The sequence below is a fragment of the Syngnathus leptorhynchus genome, chromosome 7, assembly GCF_054491065.1.
Source record: "Syngnathus leptorhynchus isolate UIUO chromosome 7, UIUO_Slep, whole genome shotgun sequence".
NCBI lineage: Eukaryota > Metazoa > Chordata > Actinopteri > Syngnathiformes > Syngnathidae > Syngnathus > Syngnathus leptorhynchus.
In genome coordinates, this window is record NC_141201.1 from 12,061,394 (window position 1) to 12,081,311 (window position 19,918).

General features: G+C 42.1%; 1 protein-coding gene across 12 annotated transcripts in view; it reads left to right on the forward strand.

Annotated features, from left to right (window-relative positions):
- The window catches only part of bcas3 (BCAS3 microtubule associated cell migration factor), a 211,359-nt gene that overhangs the window by 62,386 nt on the left and 129,055 nt on the right, over positions 1 to 19,918 (forward strand). For all 12 annotated transcript variants that reach the window (XR_015066690.1, XR_015066691.1, XR_015066692.1 and 9 more), the window contains 3 exons: positions 1,433 to 1,505; positions 15,386 to 15,493; positions 15,586 to 15,662. Coding sequence is in view for 8 of the 12 variants with exons in the window: in XM_085916434.1 (XP_085772560.1) it covers positions 1,433 to 1,505; positions 15,386 to 15,493; positions 15,586 to 15,662 (258 nt within the window). In the remaining 4 variants the exon portion in view is untranslated. The remainder of the gene's footprint in view (positions 1 to 1,432; positions 1,506 to 15,385; positions 15,494 to 15,585; positions 15,663 to 19,918) is intronic.

The window sequence follows — 19,918 nt, forward strand, 5'->3', positions numbered from 1 at the left end:
ACCTCCATGGATGGAAGTCGGGGGTTAGGCGCTCGGCCGGGTGGCTGTCCGGGGACAGTGGATGGGGCTCGGACATGGCTTTTACGCACGCCCGGTCATACGCCCGGTAGTTGTTGGCTCGATGAACTCTTGTTTTGTTAAATAAAGAGCCGTTTACCAAACCCATGTCTTTCCTGGTACTTTGTTAACGCTACAATATAGTTATATACTAGATCTCTTCAGCGCACGCGTGGTGTTGTTGACATAAAGAACGAGGAATTTGATCGATGGATTTAATGATTTGGAGTGACACAGATGGTTTGATAATATTGTTGTAATATGATAGTTATTTGAAATATACTTTATATATTGTTATATGGGTCTGTGGAATAATTAGAAATGCAACTTACAACGGGTCCGACGTCAGCATATGCAGCGCATACGCGGCATTGTTTACATAAAGCACAATCGATGGATTTAATGAATTGGAGTGACACAGATGGTTTGATAAACGTGTCATTTATGTAATACTTACTTGAATAACTCTGAATATTACGTCAGGACCGTTCTCAGCTCCTCGTTTGTGTATATGTCACGTTAGCATACCGTCTCGTTTAGCCTGTTGTTGCTGGTTCATGTCAGTTTTTGGTGTTGGATTTTGACAAATAAATTTGCCCCAAAAGTGCGATTTATACTCCGGTGCGACTTACTATATATGTTTTTTTTTTCATTTTAATGTGCATTTTATGGCTGGTGCGACTTATACTCCGAGCGACTTATAGTCCGAAAATTACGGTATATGTATATATATTTTTTTTTTCTGTGCAGCTTGGCAGCCCGATACCAAGTGACCCATGAGCCGGTACCGGTCCACGGCCCGGTGGTTGGGGGCCACTGTGATAGGGTACTTTAGCTGAAGAGAGGCTGCTAATTTTTCTTAAATTAGCTACAAAGAGGCTAATTCTTGTGAAATGTTGAAGTAGTCATAAGTAGAGATGCCCATGTAAAATTTGGTGCCAATTGATAGCTGTTTTTAGACATTTGAAGCGATAGTCTGTACAATAATTTCCAAATGGAAAATTGTGATTGGTTCCTTCCGTGACATCATCAACCAAGAGATGGATGGGGGTGTGGCCCTATTCCTAATTATAAAAGGATGTTTTTGAAGGCATTCGTCGTTACATTTTTTTCTCCAAAATGAATGGATAAAATACAAAATGCTAACTGTTTCAATTTTAATGATAAGAACATACATATATGCATTGGGCTAGTTCGTGAAAATTGAGCCATCTTTGCTTTATCCTCCCTTTAATGTTGAGAGCTTTGTTATCGTAACATCCTTTGCATTGACCGACGTGAATTTCTTGACAGTCTGAGTAGATGTACATTTGGTTCAAATGCAGAAAATCTGTGTTCAAGTTGCATAAAACCCCTAATTCAGCTTTTGTTTCAGGTCCTCTGAAGGTAGACGTTTTTTCCGACAAGAGACCTTTGCTAGGAGTTTGCAAAAGCTCAGGGTCATCAGGGTGAGTATACAGTTGATCAAACCTGGGCAAGTTATGGCCTGTGGGGAGGATACTCCCCGCGGGGCTTTGTAATCTGGCCTGCCGCCCTTGTCCAGAAAAGAAAATTCACTCATTTCATCTTGTCATTGCAATGCCTGCATTTCTCTACTAGAGTGATCATTGGTGGACTTTTGTTGCAGTTCAGTTTGGCTGGCAGGCCACATGCCTTTCTACACTAAAGAAATGGATCTTGTCGGCCAGCCCTCGACCAGTAGATTCAAAGTAAAAGTCTGCTTTATTGTCAACTTCTTCACGTCAAGACACACAAAGAGATCGAAATTGCGTTTCTAACTATCCCTCGGTGACAAGACATTCATAACATTCAAGTAAACAATACAAAAAGTAAAAACAAGAAGGCACATACAATGAATAAATAAGAACAATGAATAACAAACAAACAAATAAATAAATAAATAAATAAAGAGCAATGAATAACAAACAAACAAACAAACAAATAAATAAATAAATAAATAAATAAATAAATAAATAAATAAGAGCAACATGGTTAAAATGGAGCAAGTGTGCATACAGCAGACTGTCAGAACATAGCGCAAAAGTACAGGAGGAGTAGTGCAAGGCAGCCAACGTGGCCCAAAAGACCAGGACGTTATGCAGCCAAGGGTGGAGAGAGTTCAGGATCAGCCTGGAGTATTAAGCTGTTGGTGAGTCTGGTGGTGCGGAAACGCAGGCTTCTGTACCTCTTCCCAGAGGGCAGTAGATTAAACAAAGTGTGAGCGGGGTGCACTCGCAATCGTGGTCGCCTTGTGGGTGAGATGGGAGGCGTAAATGTTCTTCAGGGAGGGGAGTGAAGCACCAATAATCCTACCAGCTGTGTTCACTATGCGCTGCAGGGCCTTCATGTTGTATTCAGTGCAGCTACCACCCCACACAGCGATACAACTGGAGAGGACGCTCTCAGTGGTGAGACAGTAGAATGTGGTCATGATGGCTGGTGGAGCACTTGCTCGCCTGAGTATCCGCAGAAAGTACAGGCGGCGCTGAGCTTTCTTCGCCAGTGATGCATTGTTGGTGTTCCAGGAGAGGTCTTCACTGATGTGCACCCCCAGGAATGTGGTGCTGCTCACTCTCTCCACCATAGCACCGTCGACGGTCAGCGGCAGGTGGTGGATGTGACCCTTCCGGAAGTCAATGATAATCTCCTTGGTCTTGTTGACGTTCAGCAGAAGGTTGTTGTCCCTGCACCATGCGGCCAAAAAGTCGACCTCCGATCTGTAGTGAGTCTCGTCGCCACCGGTGATCAGACCCACCACAGTCGTGTCGTCGGCATATTTCAGCACGCTGTTGCTGCTGTAGGTCGCAGTGCAGTCATGCGTCAGCAGGGTGAAGAGCAGCGGATTGAGCACGCAGCCTTGAGGGGCCCCCGTGCTCAGCGTGATGCTGCCGGAGACATTGTCGCCCACACGCACTACTTGAGGCCTCTGACAGAGGAAGTGGCAGGTGGTGGACGTGACCCTTCCGGAAGTCAACAACAATCTCCTTGGTCCTGCTGACGTTCAGCAGGAGGTTGTTGTCCCTGCACCATGTGGACAGAAGGTCGACTTCCGACCTGTATTGAGTCTCCTCGCCCTTGGTGATGTGTGGCTTGTGGCTACCTCAACATGACTCCATATACTTATGTTGAAGAATAAAAGACGGTTCCTGCAGGCACTTTTGACAGCTTATTTACATTGAGCTTCTATCAAATTCTGGGAGCGGACTAAGGATCCGAGACATGCACACTCTCACTGAGACAGAGCAACGTTACATTAGGTCAGGGGTGTCCAAACATTTTGCAACGTTTTGGTTTTATGAAAATGTACATGGGCTGACCGTTCGTGCTGACATTCCTCGAACCATTACCATTGTCAATGAATTTGTAAATATGTAACTCTATCCTTTGCTGTCTGCAGATAGGTTGATATTGCAAAGGATAATCTGTTGTCAATTGCACTCCCAGAAAAGTTAAAGATTAAATTAATAATAAATTAAATACAAATGAACAATTTTGGAAAGTTGAATGTTTTTTTTATTAGATGTATTAAGTTTGTTTTATTATTGTTATTGTTGTATTTAATAAGAGGGGTGATATTGTTATTTGTGACTGCAGTAAACAGTCCAGGTTGCATCATGTCAGATTTTTAATCCAAATTAAAATTTCCATTTTGTCTTTTTTATTTCAACTTCAAATGCAACAAATTACTTCATGATCACAAAATAATAGTCCACAGTCTGTTTGTTGTTTGCGATCACTGTGAGTGGGCGCCATGGACGTGTAGTAGTGTGTAGAGTTAGTACGAAGTAGACAGCTCTCACCAGTAGTCTGTGTTTTTTGCCTTTCCCTGTGCAGCGTCACTTGGAGCGTCTCTGATTTTAGCGTCGCCTTAGTCCTTGGTGTGTAGACATTTGAATGAGGAAGTGTCTGTGTCACTGATTATCTTGCAAACGGACACTTGTGTGCGTGTGAACTGGGAAGGGATGGAGGAGACACGCTCGCAACCGATCATGAGCGCTGGCTCATGTGCGCGTTCCTGTTCGAACGAGTTTCATTTCTGTGGCTCCCTCTGGGGTGCACAGGTCCCCGCGACAGTGCCAGCGGGCCACTTATTATTAATTTGACGACACAATGCTTCGGGCCAGTTTAAATTTAGACGCGGGCCGGACATGCCTGCATTAGGTCATTAGCAAATAAATGAACAAATAGGCTTGATGGTAAATTAAAATGCATTGTCATTCTAATAGAATGACATAAAATGCAGTCAAATAGGTTAATATGGCATGCAGTTTAAATAGTGGGCCAAATGTTCAATGTTTGAGATTCGTTCTTACCGTTTGTTTTTGGGACCATCCACAAATTACATGTCCGAGGGTAACATATGCCAAACAAATACATGTTTTAGCGATTGTCCCCAAATTACATACAAGCGTGACATATGTCAGACAAATCACCCTTAATGAAATGAGATATATTGTTTTAATCATGCAATGCAGTAGTAGCTGGACATGAAAGGACTATTACTGACTAGAGCTGAAAATGTGATGCTCCTACATCTAATGATGGGGGAAATAAGGCATATTTAATTCACATCAGGAGGCATAGATTAACAAAAAAATATTCACCAAAAATCCAGTTAAACTTTTTTCTCATTAATATACAGGGTCCAGCAAAATGATCTGACACATTTGTAGGTTTAATAAAATGCAAATAAATTAAAGAAACAATACCGTTTTTTTATTTTCAAGTGACACGGAGGACGAAGAGTTTGAAGGATTTAATGATTTGGAGTGACACAGAAGGTTTGAAAAACTATTTTGGCTTTTACGCACCCCCGGTCCTTCTCGACGGGAGCTCTCTTTCATCTCCGTGGATGGAAGTTGGGGGCCGGCGCTCGGCCGGGTGGCTGTCCGGGGACGGTGGATGGGGCTCAGACATGGCTTTTACGCACACCCGGTCCTATTTATGGAGCTTTCTTCCACCTACGTGGCTGGAAGTTCAGTAGTTGTTGGCTCGTTGAACTCTTGTTTTGTTAAATAAAGAGCCGTTTACCAAACCCACGTCTTTGCTTGTACTTTGTTAACGCTACAACATAGTTAAATACTAGATCTGTGGAATAACGACGAGGCTGACGTCAGTGCACACGTGCTGCGTTGTTGACGAAGGACGAGGAATTTGATCGATGGATTTAATGATTTGGATTGACACAGATGGTTTGATAATATTGTTTTAATTGAAATATACTTTATATATTGTTCTATGGGGTCTGTGGAATAATTAGAAATGCAACTTCCAAGGGGTCCGACGTGAGCATATGCGGCGCATACGCTGTATTGTTTACATAAAGCACAATCGATGGATTTAATGAATTGGAGAGACACAGATGGTTTGATAAACGTGTTATTTATGTAATACTTACTTGAATAACTCTGAATGTGATGTCAGGCCCGTTCTCAGCTCCCTGTTTGTGTATATGTCACGTTAGCATACCGTATCGTTTAGCCTGTTGTTGCTGGTTCATGTCTGTTTCTGGTTTTGGATTTTGACAAATGAATTTGCCCCAAAAGTGCAATTTATACTCCGGTGCGACTTGTATGTTTTTTTTCACTTTATTGTGCATTTTATGGCTGGTGCGATTTATACTCTGGAGCGATTTATAGTCTGAAAATTACGGTACATATTTACATGTCTTTGTTAAGACCTCAGGGGTTCGTTATTTACACTAGCGCGCATTTGCCCCAGCTGAGCTTCAGATAACTATTTCGTACCAGATCTGACAATACCTGACTGATGTTAAGGATTAAAGCTGTCTTCACTTTAAAAAGAATTGGACAGATTTAAAGAATGACTATGATAGGGAAATAAAGAATAATTAAAGTTTTAATTACTGCATATAAAGCCATGCTCAACATAGTTAATACGAAATAATCAATAACCGAATTAAGGATTAAGAATAAATTTAATGAATGAACAAAACAAAACAAAGAAGAATTACAAGTCGAAATTACAACAACGAATTCCACTCACCCATCTCAGAACAAAAGAAGAGACAGAGAGATGGTCTAAAATTCCATTTGGTTGAATGAGTGATCGGCTCTCCTTTGTTCCAAAATCCGAATTCTGTTGAAAAAAGAGGAAAGGTCTGTCCATGAGGAGATGAGCCAACGCCGTATCATTGGCGTCTTCCCCTTTCTGCCTGAAGCGGCTGTCTCCTTTGCCTTCCTCGAAGCTTAAAATTTGACAAAGTCAAATTTAAAGTTTGAAATTTGACAAAGTCCAATTCGAAGACACTGGAAATTCATTTTTGTAGATTTTGGTCCAATCTCAAAAAGAATGAAAAACCCATCTTCGTCTAAACGGCGTTCTCTAGTCCGGGCAGCATCAGGGCTATTGCAAGGAGCAAGGACCAGGAAGAATAGAATCGCTCTGTGTCAGGACGACATATTTATAGCCTTTCCTTGCACGTGACTTCCCCAAAAGATCTCCCTGCACGTGATGGGGATTTCCCTGTAGGCCTCTATAGGTCCCCATAGGTCCTACACCTATATTTTTTATTAAAATTAGATTGCAGCTGCATCCTCGACCGGATGAGGTGACCTCTGGGTCAGGCTCATGCGTGGGATCGCAGTCTTCACCTGACTCTCAGCTAGGAACCATTGGTTGCCTTGACAACTTTGCTCATGACTGTTCTCTGCTGTTGTTTCCTGTTTTGCTCGTTCTTTCACTATTTGCCCTTGATGTCTCCTCTCAACTTAATGCATTCAGGTATGGATGGAACACCAATGTTAAAAACAGGTTGGATAAAACATCCATCCATGCATTTTCTGAACCGCTTTGTCCCCACTAGGGTCGCGGGCGTGCTGGAGCCTCTCCCAGCCGTCATCGGGCAGTAGGCGGGGGACACCCTGAACCGGTTGCCAGCCAATCGCAGGGCTGGATAAAACATTGCAAAATTAATAACATATATCTTGCCTAGTAAATATCAATCTTAACACATAATCATACTTAACCATAATAATGGGTTCTTCTAACTTTAACATATATATTGATATTGCTCAAGCTGTTACATCTTTAAATTATGGCATAGCAAACTCAAAAATGTGCATTGCTACGTGTTTGAACTGGTCGTGTCCTCCCAATTGCTAACAATTTATTTTATTAGATTTGTTAGTTTCCATCAGGTCACCCCTATGTCAAGCTTTAACACCATCTCCTGGGAAAATTTTGGAACTACGTTTTGAGATAGCCAATGTGCCTGGGCCAAATTCGATGCCCAGTTTTACACTTTCTTGTACCACCATGCCACTTGACAAGAGCCACGTGAAACCAGGCAAAGAGGCGCATGCGGATCGGTAGCCACGGCTTGGCTAGGCCTGCTGTAGATGACGGCTCCCGTGTTCTCCAGTTTTTTTGTCGACTGTTGTTCTAGGAGAGCAACCAGATCTAAAGACAGAGTCTCCCACTCTTGCCTCTGGTTGGATTTGGGCCACAGAACCGGAGCTTTTCTTTCTTGCATCTTTTCTCTTGCTGTTTGCCACTGGGTGGGTGCTGAGGTGAGGAAGGATGTTGGCTGAGCCTGGCTGAGCACCGGGCCACAGCCTGCTGCTGAGTATTGCTTGCCTGAGTTTTGGGTTTGAGACCGCTGAGTATTGCAGTCCTGCGATGCTGTGCTTCAGTTGAGGTGCTGATACCCTGAGGACTGTGGGGGTTTTCCTGCCTCTGGGCTTCATTCGACTGATTTGGCCGACTTCGTAAGAAGTAGTGCTCAATACAATACCCCTTGCTGAGCTTGCTGAGGTATTTCTTTAGCCCTTGGTGAATTTTAAGGCCTCTCACTCTTGTTACTTTTTATATATATATATATATATATATATATATATATATATATATATATATATATATATATATATATATATATATCTCCATCCATTCATCCATCCATCTTCTTCCGCTTATCCAGGGTCAGGTCACGGGGGCAGCAGCTTTAGGAGGGACTCCAAGGCTTCCCTCTCCCCAGCCACTTCATCCAGCTCATCTCGGGAGATCCCAAGATGTTTCCAGGCCAACTGAGAGACATAGTCTCTCCAGCAGGTCCTGGGTCTCCCCAGGGGAGGCGTCCAGGAGGCATCCTGATGAGATGCGTATGATCAGTCCAGTCCAGTTTGTTGTTAAGGCGAACACCCAGGAATTTGAAGTTCTCCACCACCTCAATGTCTGATCCCTGGATCTTCACCGGAGTGAAGTGGGGTGCCGTCCTCCCGAAGCTCACGATCATGACTGTTGGTGAGGAAGTCTGTAGTCCATGCAGCCAGGCGTTGGTCCACTCCCGCCTTCTCCATCTTCAGCCTGAGCAGTGACGGCTAGATGGTGTTAAAAGCGCTGGAGAAATCGAAGAACATGATTCTCCCGGTGCTTCAGATGTCCTCCAGGGGAAGCAGTCCACACCTGCTCGACGCCTCTCACCGTGGGCAACTCCAGAGTGGAAGAGAGTCCAGCCCCTCTCGAGAGGGGTTGTACCGGAACCCAAACTGTGCGTGGAGGCAAACTGTTCCTTTAACGTTTTTGAGCTGTGTGTGTGTGTGTGTGTGTATGTGTGTGTGTGTGTGTGTGTGTGTGTGTGTGTGTATATATATATATATATATATATATATATATATATATATATATATATATATATATATATATACGGATATATGCTGAGCCCCCTCTACTGTCTCTATACCTACAACTGCAGTCCGGCCCACAGTGACAACAAATTTGCTGATGACACCACAGTGGTCAGGCTGATCTCGAATGGTGACGAGACAGCCTATAGGGAGGAGGTTCAGAAGCTCACGACCTGGTGCTCCGTAAATAACTTGGCTTTGAATGCCACAAAGACAAAGAGATCATCGTAGACTTCAGGAGGAAGAAAAGGGATCCCCCTCCCTCTACATCAACAGCGAGAGTGTGGAGAGGGTCCAAGATATCAGATTCCTGGGAGTCCAGATCTCTGATGACCTCTCCTGGACACGCAACCTCTCATCTCTCATCTAGAAGGCTCAGCAGCGTCGACACTTCCTGAGGGTCCTCAGGAAGAACAGTATAGACCGGAAGCTGCTGCTGGCCTACGACCGCTCCTCCATTGAGAGCCTGCTGACGTACTGTCTGACCACCTGGTACGGGAGCTGCACTGCTCCAGATAGAGGGAGGCCACAGAGGACAGTCAGAACAGCACAGAGGATCGTCGGCTCCCTTCTCCCCTCCCTGATGGACATATACACCACCCGGTGCGTTAGCAGAGCTCGCAATATCATCAAGAACAACACAGATCCCGCCTCCCAGCTGCTTGAGCTGCTTCCTTCTGGGAGGCGCTACAGATGCATCAGAACAAGGACTACCAGACTGAAAAACTATTTATTCCCAAGAGCCATCACCACACTGAACTCTGAGAGGAAACAACACGAGCCAAAATACAATATCAATACACCTTTATACTTACAGTGTCACTGCTGCTGTGCTACGTGCAATAACTATTATTTACTTCCTTTCTCATTCATATTAATATCCGCATTGTATATACTGTAAATAAGATACTTTTACTTTTATTATTTATACTTCCTGTATACTTAATCTTTGAAATGTTTATTGTAGAATTTCTTTTTTTTTTTGTACTTATTTGCACTGGAAAGGTAGAAGCTCTCCAATTTCGTTATACGATTGCATTGTAAAATGACAATAAAGGGCATTCCATTATATTCTCTCTTCTAAAAAGGCCCTAATTCCCTTCTTTTAGGGAATGAAAGCTGGTCAGCTGTGTTGAGTTGCATTACGTTGTGTTCAGTTGTGTTTGTGTCGTCTCATGTCTTGCAGACAAGTATGCCCCCATGCTTTGTGTGTTTTGTGCCGCTGTCCATGTCTGTGTGTGACAAGCAGACTCCGGAGCGGAAGGCTCCCACTCCAGAGTCAGTGGACTCCATTTTGAGTGAGGCATGGTGTCATGTGTCTGTAGTCTTCAGTCACTTTTGATTTTGTGTCTGTCCTCGGGTCCCTTTGTCCACCCAATCCCCACTCACACCCATTCCCAACCTCCACAGCCATGTTCAACTCTTCTTCAATTAACATTATAAAATTGATCAATCAATCAATCAATCAATTAGGGGGGGAGGGGGTTCGTAACAAGCGCTTTGTGTTGAAATTTTTGCAGTTCTTGTTTTTTCGAGCAATTATCCCCCAGTTTTCCAAGCCACTCTGTCAATGCCAAGCATTTTCGTACAACCCCTAAAATCCCAGCAATTTCGAGCACTTTCACTCATCCTTCAAGACCTCCAGTGTGCTATGGCTATGTAAACATGGGTGGTACCAAATGAGAAATTTAGAAAAGAAAGTATGCAGAGCCGGCAGCCTATCAATGAAGCTACTCCTCCGCTTGAAGAAGCTGCTATGCAGTGGGTGGATGGCGTTGTCCTTGATCGACACCAGCCTCCCCAACACCTGTTTAGCCACAGACGTCACACCAGGCGGCTCTGTGCTCACAAGAGAATCCACCTTCCTCACCAGTTTGTCCAGGTGGGAGGCATCCCTCTTCTTGATGCTGCCACCCATAAAATATCCGCAGCACCGCACTGAAGACGTTGAAGGATCATCAGGCATTTTTTTTCGTGCACAAAGTGTCCACATAAACAGACTAGTCAAGTGTTTGATCCAGCAACACTTAAAGGTATTGATAGGTCCGCACCACCTCCACACAGACCCCGTTGATGGTCAGAGGTTCTCGACAAGGCCTGGGCCTCCTGAAGTCCACCACCCTTTCTATGATCTTAGTGGTGTTAAGGTGCAGGTGGTTGGAGCGCTGAATCAGGCTCCTGTACTCCTCCCTGAATTATATTGGCACACTTACAATATTTTATTTTTACATTGAGAAATATTACATACTGCATGCAAGTGAGTAAATGTTTTGGCAGTGCAATATTGGATTATTTGTGAAATTTCCAAGTAAGAGGAAAAAACATTTTTCCTTCAGTTTCATTGTCTTGATTTTTAAAGTTAAAATCTCAGCAAATGCATTGACGCTTCTTCCATCCATCCATTTTCTGAATGGATTTTCTTCATGAGGGTTGCGGTATGCTGGAGCCTATCCCAGCTGACTTCGGGCAGGAGGGACACTTTGAACTCAGGAATGTGAATTTACCGCAGATCCTAGGATTTCTGTATTTTTTCCCGTCGAAAGTATAATTTTCGTGAATCGTGTAAATATGTTGAGAATGTTTTTAAATATATATACGGGGGGGAAGCGGCTGGGCAGTTAGCCGGGCGACGTTAGCCTCGGCGACTCACGAGCATTCGCCTGTCCGCCGCGACGGCATCTTTTGGCACATCTCAAGGCAAAATTAGTTAAGCTGTGAGTACGGAAATCGGCTTGCCTCTGTAAACCTAACTCACTGGCAGCAGTGATGCGAAAACATCCGCCTTATTTTCGGCAGCATTTTGGCGCTACTTTCGTCACATCGTTTCCACTTGTTAACTTAACTTACGCGGAGAACTAGTGTTTTTACGCCGCCAGAATGTAAATTTGCAATTGGGTTTTCATCACTTGTTGATGAGTTATTTAGTTAGATAGATCTAGGTCAACATCAACAAAACAAAAGTTTTCGCCAGCATGAGGATCGTGCCAGGGAAATAGACAAGCCGAACAGGATCAAGAACTGCTTCAGATGGGCATTGCTCGAGAGCAGTGTCATTGTACAACTCGGAACACAGTCTGTAACCACGTGCCTGACAGAATATATCCGTAAAGTAGATGTCCTGGGGAAGGTTTTGTGTATTTTCTGTCAAGATATGATCAGCTATGGAGGTCGCGGCGCTAAGAACATTAAGGAGCACGTCGAAACAAAAAAAACACAAAGGTATTTTTTTTTTACTTTTACTTTTTAATGTTACATGTAAGCTAATGTTATGCTATTGTCATGATGTCATGATATTATCATGGTCATTAAAGAATAAATCTTCCATGATATACATGATATATATCTCAAAGTCAGTTTTATTGTCAATTTTTTCACATTAAGACACACAAAGAGATCGAAATTACGTTCCCCACGGTGACTAGACACATTACACAACACATACAAGCAAATAGCACAAAGAGTAAAAACGAATAGACAAGTGCGATGAATAAGTAATAAGCAAATAACCCAAATAAATAAACAATAAATAAATAAATAGATAAATAAGAGGAGCAAAATGGAGCAAGTGTGCATACAGCAGACAGCCAGAATAAAGCGCAAAAGAACAGGACGTCATGCAGCCGAGGGTGGAGGGGGGGAGAGAATTCAGGATCCTGACAGCTTGGAGTACAAAGCTGTTGGCGAGTCTGGTGGTGCGGGAGTGCAGGCATCTGTACCTCTGCCCAGAGGGTAGAAGATCAAACAAAGATCACACATCACACACAATCGCGGTCGCCTTGCGGGTGAGACAGGAGGTGTAAATGTCCTTCAGGGAGGGGAGCGGAGCCCCAACGATCTTACTAGCATCGTATGTATTTATGAATATGTATGTATGTATATATACGTATATATATATATATATATATATATATATATATATATATATATATATATATATATATATATATATATATATATATATATATATATATATATATCAGATCCCACAGCACATATCTGCAACCTCTCGCTGAAACTGGGGTCCTTTTCCACAAAAATGAAAATAGCCATAGTCGTACCCATCTATAAGGCCCGTGAGAAGAATCTTTACACCAACTAGAGGCCAGTCTCATTGCTTCCCCAATATTCCAAAATCTTGGAGAAGATATTTGCTGTTAGATCGGACAGTTGTATTGATAAGTGAGAGATATTAACTGATAGTCAATATGGTTTTAGGCCAAAGCGATCTGCAATTTTAGCTTTAATTGACCTTGTGGAAGAACTATCAACAAGCATTGACAATAAGAAGTTTGCCGTAGGAGTTTTTATTGACCTTAAAAAGGCCTTTGATACAATTAATCAAGACATTTTACTTCAAAAACTAGAAAGGTATGGGATTAGGGGAGTAGGGTACAATTGGATAAAAAGCTACTTAGAACATAGGCAACAGTTTGTGCAGATGGGAGAGAAAAAGTCAATGCTTTTAAATATAACCTGCGGTGTTCCACAAGGATCAATATTGGGACCAAAACTATTCATATTATATATTAATGATATAATTAACACCTCCAATATACTGAAATCTGTTATTTTTGCTGATGACACAAATATCTTTTGTGAAGAAGAGAACCTACAACAACTAATGAAGACTGTCTCTGATGAGCTTGCCAAGCTAAAACTGTGGTTTGACTCAAATAAATTATATCTTAACATAAAGAAAACCAATTTTATGATTTTTGGGAAAAGAAAAGTCCCAGAAGACATAACTGTCGAAGTTTTGTGTGATAACACCAGATTAGATAGAAATTATGAAAACTCCTTTCTGGGAGTAATAATTGACCACAGTCTCAGTTGGAAACTGCAAGTTAAACGCATCTGTTCAAAATTCGCAAAGACTGTGGGTATACTTTGTAAAGTCAGATGCTTACTGAACCAGAAAACAATGTACACTTTATACTGCTTCGCTGTTTCTTCCTTACATGTCCTAGGGCAGGGGTCGGCAGTTACTTTTGGACGCGGGCCAAAATAAATTCAGCCAATGGCATCGCGGGCCATTGCTTTTTTTTGGGGGGGGGTCCCTACTATTTAAATTATTAATTATTATTTTAAAATAAACATCATCTTACTTTTAAAATGCATTTAATTTAATTCCATTTGAACAGACCTTGTTATGTTGTTAATTTAACGAAATATAGACCATTTTTTACCTTGCCCACTCGAGGAGGGAGATAGGACACTTATTTTTTTTTTTTTGCATAAGATTACGCGCACTCGCGTGTCAATACCGTTCCGACCTGTGCGTCATGGATAACTGAAACAGGATGTTCCACCTGTTGTTGTCACTAAGGACTATCATACCTCAATAAATGTTTAGAATTTGATGGCATACAACAACCCCAACAAATGTATGCCCTTTTTATCTTTAAAAAAAAAATATGGGGTTGGGGAAAAAAAAAAGTATTTATTTATTTTTTTTAAAACATCATATTAACGTCATCTCGCGGGCCAGACAGAAATTGGCCCGCGGGCCCCTATTTGCCGACCACTGTCCTACGGTGTTGAGGTATGGGGCATACCTACAAAACCACCATAAAGATGGTATGCACAATGCAGAAAAAGGCAATTAAAATTATCACAATGTTGGTTATTGTGAAAATACAAATAATTTATTTATTAAATTACAAACATTAAAATTCATGGATTTGATAGATTTTAAGACTCCACAAATTGTTTATAAAGCTAAAAAAGAATTACTCCCTAATAATATACAAAAATGGTTCATAGAAAGAGAAACTGTTTACAGTTTAAGAAGGAGAGGGAATCTTTTACAACCTAAGGTGCTCAGAAGCATGTGCATATCTGTCAATGGGGTAAAGCTATGTAATAAGTTACCTGTAACGTTCAAAGAAAGTAAACACATTGCCCAATTCAAAGAACAGTTTAAACATTTTACACTAGAAAATTATAGTAATTGAAATCTTTTGCTTGCCTGTTTTCTGCTATATAGTCCAAATTGTATTTATTTAATTTTCTTTCCAGAATATTATTGTATAAACTGCTTTCATTTCCAAAATTATCTTCTTCGGATAAATTAAGTAAATAATTAGCAACCATGTTAAGAATTGATGTATAAAAGGGGTAGGAAAAAACAAGCAATAGCTTCTCCCTTCTCCTTTTTTGAACGAGTTGATTTATTTGCCTTATTGGCATAACATAAAATTATGTGAAAATGTGAAAAAATGATTTTGTGTTTGGTCGATCTTATGTTCAAAAATAAACTTCAACAACAAAAAACTTCACACAGGAAGCCCAGAGTCAGAATCAAACCCACAACCTCTGCACTGTGAAGCAGACGTGCTGTGTCGTCGCATTGACACTCTTGCATAACCAAAACATCACAGAATGCTTGTTTCAGCCCCAAATCCACATCACAATAATTTCAGATTTTCAGTCGTTTAGCTCTCCTAAATTGGGCTCACAGTTCACCCATCTTTCAACTTCTGGCCAATTGGATATGTGTAGTCGAACAATATGTCTTTCGATTGGAATGTTATTTAAACCCAGGTTTTGTAACACGAGACATAACTTATTTGAGCTGGCTTGTGAAAGTATAGAAAATCCCTGTAGAATGATGCTGTTTAGTGTCAGTAACAACACAAACAAGAACATACCTTCTCATGTTTTCCTCTTTTTTTATTTCCCAGAACAAGCCCCCCTTACTGTTGTGCTGACCTGTATTCACTCAGTACAGGAGAACTCGTCAAATCAATTCAGTTCAAGACCCAGATTCATGATCTTCTCTGTAACGAGCAGTATGTTGCATCTGTTTAATTTATATTTCATGGTTTTGTTATTTAATTTTTATAAATCGTTTTGTATTTTATTAATGACTTCCCTTTTACAGTATTCTTGCTGTCATCTTACAAGAAAAGATAGCTGCATTTGACAGCTGCACTTTAACGAAGAAGTTTTTTGTTACAAGTAAGGAATTTTATTGCTTAATCCATATATCCATCCATTTATACATATATACATCCATTTGTTACAAGTAAGGCACTTTATTGTTTTATCTATAGATAAAGGACCAAGATATTTTTAAGGCTGAAAGTACAAAAACCCAGACATAATTTACATACAAGCGATACTACCACCATGTTAAGTATGCACCAACCCACTGGGCAGCCTTCACAGAGGCGAATACGTGTCTGGACAACGCAGTTACCATTTGAAAACATGTCGTATGGCATTTTTGGTCAGATCTATGTCTCTCGGTCTCTCTCTCTTTCTCCCTCCATACATGCATGCATACATGATCAGATCTATACTGTTACTTGCTTCCAATGTTTTTGAAATGAAACATTCCTTCCCTTCCTTCGCTCATGCAGCATGTCCAATGTTTCTACAAGCAAGATTAACTTAATCTTTTGGTCATGTTAGGGCTTATTCAGAACATGTGCAGAAAGTATATTCATAAATTTGAATACAGTTAAATAAAGTTAAACTGATCATGTATATGAATATATGTACCTTACATTTTGGACTATAAGCCGCACCAGCTAAAATTCGAGGATATTCAAGTTTTTTTTCTTATATAAACCGCACCGGACTATAAGCCGCACGTACGCACGAGTTATTTGCAAAGAAAGACGGTACACAGAAAGCCTTTTTAAAGTTTTAATAACATATTTTTAACATGTCTTTCGAAACGCTGCCTGTGACGCAGCAGTAGTACCGCAGCAACACGGAAGTGTGCACGCAAGTTAATTATCAAGAAAGACGGTACACAGAAAGCCTTTTTAAAGTTTTAATAACATACCTGAACATTTCTTTCCAAACACTGCCTGTGACGCAGCAGTAATACCGTCGCAACACGGAAGTAACACAGCAGTAATAGGGCTGGATTAAAAAAAACATACCGGTAAAAGTCACTGAGACGCGTGGGTAAAAAATCAGCAACACGGTAGCACAGCACTAACAGGGCTGGTTAAAACAAATACCAGTAAAAGTCACTGAGAGCCATCTTAATGTTCTTCCTGTGCACTGAAACTATCAAAGTCTTCCTCTTCAGTGTCCGATTGGAACAGCATCAGATATCCTTGATGATGATGGAACTTTATTCATCCTACAGTGGGGAAATTAACTTGTCACAGCAGCGTACATAAGTGCAAGAATACAAGTGCCACATTTAAAAAAGGATAAATAACAGACAAGGACAAAGACAAGTGCCACTAGTAGCGGTAGAGATGAAACACAATTTTATCAGGCGCCAGCCATGCATGTTGTAGAGCAGGGGTGGGCAATTATTTTTTCCATGGGGCCACATGAGAAACTGAAAATATTGTGGAGGGCCGGCCAAAAGGCTGAACTCAATTCTTCATATTATTAATTGCATTTCTTTATAAAAAGCAGTAAATAACATTACTTTTGACAAGCTGGTAAGAGTATATATCATAATTAAGTAATGAAAAAGTGAGTTTTCCTTGCAAAAAATGTCATTTATTCAATCAAATTTTCCCAAAACAATGGTAAACAAAATGTGAACGTTTTTTACTATCTGTGACATTTATCCAATAAACTTAGATGCAGGCAATCAGGTAATCAATATCTCTGAAGAAAAGCATGTAATTAAATAATTAAATCACTAAAACAACATAATAAAAACACACTAAACATGCAAATAAAAATAACCACACTACAATTAAAATCATGCACAACTCAACCATAAAAACATGCTTTAAAACTTCTACCTTCTTACATTTTTAAATTCTTTTTTCTTGTTCAGTGAGAGAAATCTAGTCTCTGCTGTGCTTTAACGAGTGCATCGAAGTGAGGTTGCATGTCTGAGGTGGAGATGCGAAGCACAGCTGACAGATGATCGCCAGTGAGATGTAATGCCGACTCAAATTGTAGTCTTTAAACACGGCGATCTGCTCCCCGCAAACTAAACACACGGCTTTACCTCCGACTTCAGTAAATAAATACTTAGCAGTCCAGTTTTTGTTGAAAACCCTGCATTCGGCATCTACCTTTTTTTAGCAGCGGGCATTTCTGAGGGCTTAAGTCTTGTGACTTGCTAGCGACAATGATCCAATCATGCGCACGTCTCGCACGCCTTGATATACGTATTGCGTCATCATGTACGTGAATAAAAAACAACTTCAAAATAAAAGCAACGCAATTTCAGTCCATGCATCAAGTAAAATAAGAAAATATGTTTATTTTGTAATTTCCAATGAACCTTACACGGGCCAGTCAAAGTCAACCAAAGGGCCGTACAATGCCCAGGTCTGTTGTAGAGTCTGACAGCACTAGGAATGAAGGACCTGCGGAATCTTTCCTTCCTACACCGTGGGTGTAATAGTCTGTTGCTAAAGGAGCTGCTCAGGGACTGCACAATGTCATGGAGTGGGTGAGAGGTGTTGTCCATGATGGATTTCAGCTTAATTACCGTCCTCCTCTCACCCACAACCTCAATGGAGTCCAGGGTACAGCCTAGGACAGAGCTCGCTCTCCTGACCATCTTATTTAGTCTCCCCCTGTCCCGGTCCGTACTGCCCCCACCCCAGCAGACCACAGCTTTTAGAGGATGGCTGAGGTCACCACAGAGTCATAGAAGGTCCTGAGGAGAGCCCTGCACACACCGACGGACCTCAGTCTGGAGGCGACTCTGGCCCTTCTTGTACAGGGCGTGGGTGTGATCAGTCCAGTCGAGTTTGCTGTTAAGGCGAACACTCAGGAATTTATAGTTCTCCACTACCTCAATGTCTGATCCCTGGATGTTCACTGGATTGAAGTGGGGTGCCGTCCTCCCGAAGCTTACAATCATCTCCTTTGTCTTGCTGGTGTTCAGCTGAAGCTGATTGAGGTCACACCAGCTGACAAGGTCACTGAGGTCACACCAGCTGACAAAGTCCTTGATGACTATCCTGTATTCCAGATCGTTCCCCTCAGAACCATATCCAATAATGGCCGTGTCGTCGGAGAACTTCTGGATGTGGCATTGTGCGGTGTCGTGGGGAAAGTCCGAAGTGTACAGGGTGAATACGAAAGGAGCACCGTACCCTGGGGGACACCTGTGCAGCAGCGCACTACGTCAGACTCACAGCTCAGTGGACTAGTGGGAGAGTGTTCGCCCAGAGACTGGAAGGTTGTGGGTTCAAACCCCAGCTGGGTCATGCCAAAGATTGTAAAAATGGGACCCATTGCCTCCCTCCTTGGCACTCAGCATTAAGGGTTGGAATTGGGGGGTCACATCACCAAATGATTCCCGAGCACGGCACCGCTGCTGCTCACTGCTCAACCTCTCCCCCAGGGTTAAATGCATAGGACAAATTTCACCACACCCAGATGTGTGTGTGACGATGATCGTTGACAGTCCTCCGAAAGAAGCTATGACTACAATGCGGCCCGCGAAAAAAATAAGTTTGACACCCCTGCATTAAATTGTTCAACTGAGAATACACGTTCTTCTACAAGTTACTATGAGTATAGCAAGTGTCAAAGAAGGACCGGTGAAAGTTGGTCTGGAATCTTTCAGTGGTTCAGTTCAAGTGTGGAATAAGATAGCTGCATACTTTCAGCTGTCAAAACTTCTTGGAACAAAATTTACTACCTTCACTGTCCTCTTGTCTGACACAAGGGACCAATAGTCGTTCTTTTTTCATTATTGATGTCGAAAAGCACTTGGTGATCAAACCAGATCTGGTTTCCTACGTATGTGTGCATTTGCGCATATGTGCAAGTTGTCATCCCCATGGAGCAGGCAAGGACAATTCTCTGCGTGTTTGTTGATGAGCATGTTGGTTTTTTGTTCATAAGCACGTCAGACCTTGTTCCGCGCCTCCATTGTTGAGGCAGCCGACCAGAGCTGTGGCCGTAAGGTTGTTGGTGCCTGTCGTGGCGGCAATCCCCTAACCCGCTGGTGGACACCGGCGGTAAGGGATGCCGTCAAGCTGAAGAAGGAGTCCTATAGGGCCTTTTTGGCCTGCGGGACTCCGGAGGCAGCTGACAGGTACCGGATGGCCAAGCGGAACGCGGCTTCGGCGGTTGCTGAGGCAAAAACTCGGGCGTGGGAGGAGTTTGGCGAGGCCATGGAGAATGACTTCCGGACGGCTTCGAGGAAAATCTGGTCCACCATCCGGCGTCTCAGGAGGGGGAAGCAGTGCACGGTCAACACTGTTTACAGTGGAGATGGTGTGCTGCTGACCTCAACTCGGGATGTTGTGAGTCGGTGGGGG